At 40.4% G+C, this 8,504-nt stretch overlaps 1 protein-coding gene across 14 annotated transcripts in view; it reads right to left on the minus strand.

The window, feature by feature from the left end:
• Window positions 1–406: 406 nt before the first annotated feature.
• The window catches only part of FOXP1 (forkhead box P1), a 349,307-nt gene continuing 341,209 nt past the window's right edge, over window positions 407–8,504 (minus strand). For 10 of the 14 annotated variants that reach the window (XM_037743576.1, XM_017542810.2, XM_037743578.1 and 7 more), the window contains 2 exons: window positions 6,770–6,936; window positions 444–624 (listed from right to left, as the gene is read on the minus strand). In XM_037743576.1, the coding sequence (XP_037599504.1) occupies window positions 480–624; window positions 6,770–6,936 (312 nt within the window). In that variant the 3' untranslated portion in view covers window positions 444–479. Of the gene's footprint in view, window positions 625–6,769; window positions 6,937–8,504 lie in introns of all 14 variants that reach the window. The other 4 variants (XM_017542805.2, XM_017542803.2, XM_017542802.2 and 1 more) reach the window with 3 other exon arrangements.

The following is an 8,504-nucleotide window of genomic DNA, read 5'->3' on the forward strand; positions in this document are numbered from 1 at the left end:
GATAATCAACATGCAGTACTGTGCAAATAGGTCGTCCATTGGAATCCTTAAATTCTGGGCAAAGGCTTGGTCTGCAGCTTAGGTGCACAAGCTCCGTCGGGCGTCCTCAGTGTCCAACGTTGGCAGGACTGCAGTTCAAAGTCTGCTGCTAAAAGTGAATCAGTTTAGCAAATTTACAACACTGATGTTGACGGTTAAGAGAGGAAAATCCCAAGTACCAAACAAGTCCATCCAATGCACAGAGTACAAATTCCTTTTTTCAACAAAAAGTAGAAAAATCAAAAATACTCCCAAATGGGGTTCTTGATGGCACTAAGAGTTAACACATTTCAGAGTTGTCAAAATGTAGTGAAAATCCTCCAGACTGTACAACAAATGGAGAACAATTTCACTGCTAACTTTTGACGTGTGTGTGTGTGTTTTTTTTTTTTTTTTTCCTTTTCCCAATCTTCATTCTCGAGGTTGGCCCACCCCGATATTCACTCCATGTCCTCATTTACTGGTTCGTCTTCGTAATCTCTGTCATGGTCAAAATCTGGACTGTGGTTGGCTGTTGTCACTAAGGACAGAGGCCCTTCAGCTTCCTCTGGGTCGAGTGGCTCTTCTTTGACGTGTACAGGATGCCTGGAAAAAATAAGCAGAGGTTCAGTGTGGGCACTTTCCAGCCCATTGCAGCCCAGGGGCACTTAAAAGTTTGGGGCAACAGGAAAGCCACACTCTAGAACTACAACTGTAGTGTCCAGTATAGTGGCCATTAGCCACGCGTGGCTCTTTAAAAGGAATGAAATCTTAACATACAATTTAAGTCAGTTTCTAAGTTGTGCTGGCCAAAATTTACATGTTCAGAGACTCCATGTGACTAGCGGTTACCATTCTGGACAGCACAGAGACAGAACATTTCCATCACTGCAGGAAGTTCTTCTGGGTAGTGCTGCTCTGAATGACGAATCTCTAGACAGGTACAGGCCTCTCCTTTCTGGTGGCATTTCTCATACTTTAATGCACCTTTAAGGTTGTAGTCACCTGGGGGCCTTGCTGAAATGCATTGTGTGATTCGGGTCTGGGGTGGGGCCTGGGACTCTGCATCTCTAACAAGCTCCCAGGTGATGCTGTGGGTCCTAGAACCACACTTTTAGTACCAGATAACAGGCCCCTTAGTGGCATCCTGGGTGGATGAATACCGATCTTCAAATAATTACATGAAACAAGAATCTCTAATGCAACGGCAGTTTGTGGGGACCACTGAGCACAGGAGGCTGAGCTAATCATGGCTTGCTGTGTGTTCTGCTTTGCTAGTTAACATGCAGAACCTGTGAAAGAACTCTCCAGAGGACGACCCCAAGCGAGGGTCTATCATTAATCAACTTCAAGCAAACACAGCAAAGAGACACCATGATACATGCTTGAAACTCCAAATTAATGCATATTTTTACAAACTGTCAATAAGGCAAGAAAAGCCCTGCCAGGAAACACAAACGGAGAGGAAAAGGCTCGCTCAACACAACAATATGATAAGAAAGCAGAGCCACGATCAGAATAATAACACTGTCAGCTGTAAACAAGGCAAAACATGAGGCCCGGCTGGTAGCAGCCACTGGGATGCTCGAGGTTGCGGTGAGATCTGCCAACTTTCTAATTATGAACCAGACCGTGGTTCACCCGGAGGGGAACTGGGGTGATCACACAAAACTACTCGGATAACAACTGAGAAGTGTTGTTCGTAAATCATATTTACAACTGATTCTTTGCAAATACAAATGACTTTGTCTTGCAGGGGCTTTTGATACGTAAAAAACCATTCAAGTTAAAAACAGTCCCATCTCTGGGACAGGCTGCAGAAGGGAAGATTTTTAAATTGACATTATCAAGTATTAGTAATAGGAGGTGGTAATGGGGATGGTTGGCTTCCTAAATAATTGATGCTGTATGCAAACCCCAAAGGCCCCTTGAACCATTTAAAAACAAACAGAGGAGTGCTTTGGACTGCTCTTGAAGACAGGAACCTTCAGAATCAATTGACTCTAAAATCAGCACAGCTTAGAGAGCATTTGGAGTTGGGGGCTAGACGATGATAGATAAATAGCTTAAAAAATAATGCTTTTATTCGTAAAAACTATTTGATTTGCAAAACAAAATATAGCAAAGTTGCATTATATTACATTTTATGTATGGCTCTGCATCTATTTTATTTATTTTTTGACATAGAGTTGTGCTCTGTCACCTAGGCTGGAGTGCAGTGGCAGGATCTCTGCTTACTGCAACCTCCACCTCACAGGCTCAAGTAATTCTCTTGGCTCAGCCTTGCAAATAGCTGGGATTTACAGAGGCCCACCACCACACCTGGCGAATTCTTGTATTTTTAGTAAAGATGGGATTTCACCATTTTGGTGAGGCTGGTCTTGAACTCCTGACTGCAAGTGATCCACCCACCTTGGCTTCCCTAAAGTGCTGGGATTACAGGCGTGAGCCACCATGCCTGGCCCGATACTTTTATTTATGGGAAACAGTTGTATATCTGTGCAAGGAAGGCTGCAAGGGGAGTCACCCTCCCATCAGTCTGTATTAAACATTAGGGATGGGGATTTTTTTTAATGGCCATATTAGTGTTTCTGCAGTAAGAATTAGGACTGGCTGCATAATTTGCAAAGGCCAGTGCAAAATGAAAATCTGATGTCCTTGGCTCAAAATTAAAATTTCAGGACAGAAATGCCATTAAAGCAAGTGCATGCCAGGTGTGGTGGTGTGTGCCTGTAGTCCAAGTTCCTTGGGAGGCTAGGGCAGGATGATCACTTGAGCCCAGGAGTTTGAGTCTAGCCTAGGCAATACAGCAAGAACCCCGTCTCTAAATAAAATAAGGTAATAAAAAGAACACATAAAATCAAGTGTAGTGTCCTTTTAGGCACGAGATCCTGTGTGACTGCATGTCACAGAAAGAGCCTTGCTAGGATACTCTACATTCTTTTAGGACGAATTAGGTATACTGATTATTACTCCTTAAAAAAACACAAACCCTTAATTAAGGCCAGTTTTCTTATTTTAGTCAATCTCTATTTGGAGTCATATTTTAAAATACTGTAAACTCAGAATAGTATTTTTTTTATTTTCTTAGCTTTACAGTTTATAATGTTTATGGCTAGATGAGATTCCACTGTGTTGAAATATGTCAGTTTCTTAATACTAGGCATTTTAGGATCATCTTTTTTTTTCCTTTTACTGTTTTTATAATGCAATGACCATTTTTATCCATTAATCTTCTTACTTCTGTTGATTTACCTCCTTAGGATAAATTTCTAAGAACGGAATTGTTAGAGCAAAGGCCAAAACATCTTTATGGTTCTTATGATTTATTGTGATATTAACTTCCAAAGGGGCTATCAATTTAAGCTCAATCTCATCAGCTGCAAGCATTATTTTAAAAAATACTTTGTTGCTTAGCAGGTATAAGGTAAGCTCAGGTTACCTTAGATGGTGTTTCTTGAATTACTGACAATGGTGAACATTTCTTAATGTTTCATTTTCAAACTTTTATTGCTGAGAACTGCAACTTTTATGAATTACCGAAATTTGTGTTTTAGCCATATTATTGAGGTTCAAATGTTGTTTTCCAAATCAACATTTTCCTACTTTCTTATCAGTTCTATTAATCTTTTCAGATTTACAATCCAGAACTGAATGATATAAGAATGTAAGATCATATAAGACTTTGGGGAGGGAGAGGGAGGATGGGGGACCCCCTAGAAGAAATAGAACCATCTCCATCTCAATGACGTTCTTGCTGTGTAATTTTAGACTTTGACAAATATTTTGTTAATCTTACCCCAAAAATCAGATACATGTAAAGCCCCACAAAACACAGTTCACAACATCAGAGAATATTCTGTTTACCCAGTTATCCTCATTTCATCATTTCACATTGTATACATGTATCAAAATAACAAATCCCCCCCCCCAATCTGTACAGGTATGATATATTGATTTTAGAAGCTATAGAAGTAAAAAAAAAAAAAGTTTTCTCCCTAAATTGTAGCCAAAATTTATTAGGATTATTTACTATCCTGAAGACAGAGGTAATGACCCTGTCATCCCTGCTGGGTCAACTCCCAGTGCCTCATCAGAGTGGGTCCCAAACAAATGTTAACTAGCTAGATCTACCGTGTGACCACCTGGCGACACAACCAGGTTAGACAGTAAGGTTTCTAAACTCCAGAGAAATGAAATCCAATTTCAGGACACTTTCTAGTACTGGCAGATGCCCCTGGGGTGTCGCAAAAAGGTGGAGCACAGGCATGCAGTGCTTCAAGGAATAAAAGATGGGATTCCATGAAAGATCCATTTCAGATGAGATGCAGACTATCTGAGACACTAGGCTTCACATATGCTCACCGTGTCTCCTAGAAGTTAGGGCTGTACAATGCACCTTCCTCTCCTTGCAGACACTGCCCCCACTCTTTCTCCCCAACTCCCATTTCCGAAAGGGCTACCAATGAATAACTGTGCGCAAAACCACACATTTCCCTTCTCCTTACATCTGAGTAATTCCTTTGTTTTGCCACTCTGGGAACACAAGAGTTTTAAAATAAAGCTGACTAGTGTTTAAAGGCATTGTGTTCTGGGGGGTGTATGCACAGCATGGAGTATTTTGCTTTAGCGCCTATCAGGTTAAAAGTATAATGCCCCAAAACCATAATTATGTGACCACTTTCTAGTGTTTCAAAGGAGGAAGGAAATGTAGTGGTATCTGAGTGTCACAGAGAGGGTAAGAATGAAGAGTTCTGTTTCAACACTCACTATCAGCTAGGCTGCCTTCCTAACAAGGCCCTTCAAACCGTGCCGTAAAGTTTACGGCTTGATTTATTCCAATAGACTGAACAGTTGAAAAACAATTTGCATCATAGCAGGGTAATGCATACTGGACAAGAATGGAAACTCTTGTCATTACAGAAGTCCCTTAATGGAAGTATGAGGTCAGAAAGGGTAACAGTCTATGACACGGATAGCAGGCTCAGGGAATCTGCGGTTGACATATAATCACATTTAGCAAACAGCACAAACCTGTGAGATTTGAGCAACACATTTTGACATCTTTGCCTAGGGTTTCTTTTAAAAAATAGTCGAAACCTTCATTTCATCAAAAATCACAGACTGTTGTAAAACATGGTTTGGGTAATACTGAGGTTAATTCAAATTTGTTAAACTAATTAAGCCTGCAGTGATGTTCTTTTGTACAGCAAAATCAGTATCACTCTGAACTGGTGCCTGTGGCTTGTATCCAAATATCTTTTTGTTTTGTTTCAGTGATTCTTTATACTAAATAGGAATATATGTCAACAAAACTTTGGGAGTTTGTACAGATTATGAGAAATAGTATCACTTCCATTCAATAACTTCGGTTTTGCTCTAATGAGTATTTCTTGTAGTAGCTTATATGCCAATTTACATTTGCTCTGAAATTCCTTAGTATCTAAGTAAATACTCCTGTCATGACAATGATTTCAGATGAATACAAGTGTGATAACGAGAAAGTCGGAAACACTAACTTGCTTTGGAAAGGATGAAATATAGCAGCATCAGTGTGAAAGATAAACACATTCTTAAAACGCTGTGAAGTAAATGCTAAGATACTGTTCATATAAATTAAAAATGATTATTTCCATTTCTGCAAAGAACAGTAAAGATGCTTTTTGAAGTACTGTAGGGATGAAATTCAAATGCTAGAAAATGAAATTTCAGATTCCCCCATCCCCTCCAAATCATGCTGGTGGATAACACTTTTTTCTTTGTAATTAGATGCCCATTTTGTCTGTTCCTAATTGTTACAGGTCGTATTTTCCATTCCTATTACTTATATTAACATAAGACGTTGGTCAGTAATTCAGAAGCAATGTGTAGACATGCAGCCTATTCTAGAAACTGACAATATTGCAGACATGAAATGGGTTAGTTCCTTAGAATGGAAGACCGTTTTCAAGAAACTCACTAAAAGGGAGAGACTGTCATTTCACAGCATTTCCAGCAAGGCCAATCATTTGGACGAATGTAGTTTCTTCCCTCTGTTTGAAAACTTTTCCTGGGAGAGAGGGGTGTCTAGTTACAACAACTTTTCTCCCATCACCCGCTCACAGGGCCGTCACAGTCCCCTGGCCTCTGCCGTTCCTGTGGTTTACAGTCCTGGTGCCATTCACATTCAGCATGGGCAACCATCGCCCATCACTTCATTCAGTTATATGTGCGCTCATTATACTGCCGTCTGCTGCCATCATGCTTCTATTAATTTTCCTTTTGATATTTTAAGAGCAATCTATAAATCACGCCGCCTTTCATTTGTGCCGTCATTAACGGTTGGTAATAATGCTGCGGCGGCGTGTTCGTGGTTAACCTTAGAGCACCACCGAGTAAACAAGCATCTTTTTCTCTCGGTTACGTTCAGCACGCCCGAATGTTGAACAAACTGCCAACTTTTTCATAGGGATGTATATTAATTTGAGGAGGAAAAAGAAGTGTGGCTTAAGTAATGGCCTGCAATGATAAAGCAGAGGAAAAAAGTAAACCCGCTACCCATTTTATTGCTGTGAATTGCTTTTACGGGAAAATTAGCAAATAGTCCTTTTATGCACTAACCACGCTGAACATTTCTCGATGTACAAACTTCTAGCTTGGTTCTGGGAAACTGGAAATCACAGAAAAGGTATATAAAGCCCAGAGAGAGGCTGTGTGCACACAGGGAGACTAGGGTCTGACAGCAAAGACCTTTTGGGTGGACGATACTCACACGGCTTGCATAGGAGATCTGCCTGGACTGCTGTCACTCTCGTTGCTGTTGGTATGCTCCATTGCCCCGTTCAGCTCTTCCCGTATTGCGCTGGCTAAGTTGCCCAGAGTGGGATTTCCCATGGAAGCGGTAGTGTATAGAGGTATACTATTCTCAGCCATTGAAGCCTGTCATCAACCGAAAGAAAATTTATGAAGACACAGGGTATGTAAGACTAGGAAACTACTAATTATGGGTGTACTCAATAGTCTTCAGTTTGAATCAATTGTAGCATGGCTGGCAAATACAAGTTTCTAAGAGGTGTTGAAAGATTTTGCTTTAAAGATGACTCATGGCACCTGTCCCGAGCTTAGTTCTGAACAGCTAGACTGGGGGCCGGGGGGACCAATGCGCCCGTGGGTAGGAAGGACTCAATTTGGTCCTGCTTGGTAGTCATATGGTTTAGACAGGCTATCTAATATGAGGTTTATGGCAGATGCGTTTTTAAGGGGAGCTGAATATTTCCAGATCACAGTGAAATATAATGGAATTTTTATTTCTTTATCCATTTTGATGACTCCACTATTGGATATTAGAGATTTTGATCAGATTATTCTGGCTGCACTGCTCAAACTTATGAGAACTTCCATAAACATTTACCCCTTAGATCCTATAGAAAAGGAAGAGATTATAGAATTGGAATCAATTTTTTATCTCCTCCCATTATTTCTGTTTTAATGATTTTTGAATCTGTTTAGTACAGTTTGAGATAACTGGTTGACGGAAACACCATGTAATGTTTCAGGGTTCGACCAACTGCCTGGGATTTTAGGACTAAAGAAAGATCTCTGGCAAAAGGAAGCACTACATCATATTTCTTTTTGGTGCCTAATTATACATCAATATTAAAGGTGACAAAGTCACTCCATGTGAGTGTCACATCAAAACACTGGGGAAATGAAAAAGAAGAAATCCTAAACTCTATTTAGGATAGGTAGGATATTATTTACTTCCTGTTATGCTGCATTTGAATAAAAGGGACAACAAGTCTGAAATGCAGACACTAGTTACGTACACCACTGGACTAAAGCACCCATATTTGTTTCCTTCAGGTGGTGATGACGACCCATTGACTTTTCATTTTATTAAAGGGGACACTTGTAAAAACTGGCAGCTGTAATTAAACCAAGATTTATCACAACTGTCCTCTTGCAGACTACACTATGCCCGCTTTTCCATCCTAATGAGAATAAAGTATAGTCACAAGCCGATCTGGCACAGTGATTTCCGCTGGCCAGTCATACCAGAGTCCAAATTATTCTCGAAATCCTGGCTCTAGAGAGAAAGTAAAAGCCAAAAGAGTGCAAAGCTAGGCCGCAGAAGTCTGTTTGCCTAGTATGACAGTGGCAGCCTCACTCACTATACAAACCCCAAAGCCAGGGCTTTCAAGGTCCAGGCTCTGTGTTACAAGTCCTGTGCACACTCACCGAACATAGCACTGGATAATGGACTGTCAAAGCTCGGCCCTCTGTAAGCCCAAAGCTTTTTCTTTCCTCTGCTTGTAAATGTATATAACTGCCTTCTTTTAAAAAGTAGGGGGAAAATGCTGTTTTTGTTTCCAAATGTGGTGAACTCATTTTGATGAACGGCAAATCTGAACATTCCACACTCTCCGACAGTGTGTCAAATAATTTGCATCCAGTGCTTTTTCCAACAGCTCTTTTATAATTGCAATAAAGCCCTTTTTTTTTTTTTT

This window comes from Cebus imitator, unplaced genomic scaffold (genome assembly GCF_001604975.1).
Source record: "Cebus imitator isolate Cc_AM_T3 unplaced genomic scaffold, Cebus_imitator-1.0 Scaffold147, whole genome shotgun sequence".
Lineage (NCBI taxonomy): Eukaryota > Metazoa > Chordata > Mammalia > Primates > Cebidae > Cebus > Cebus imitator.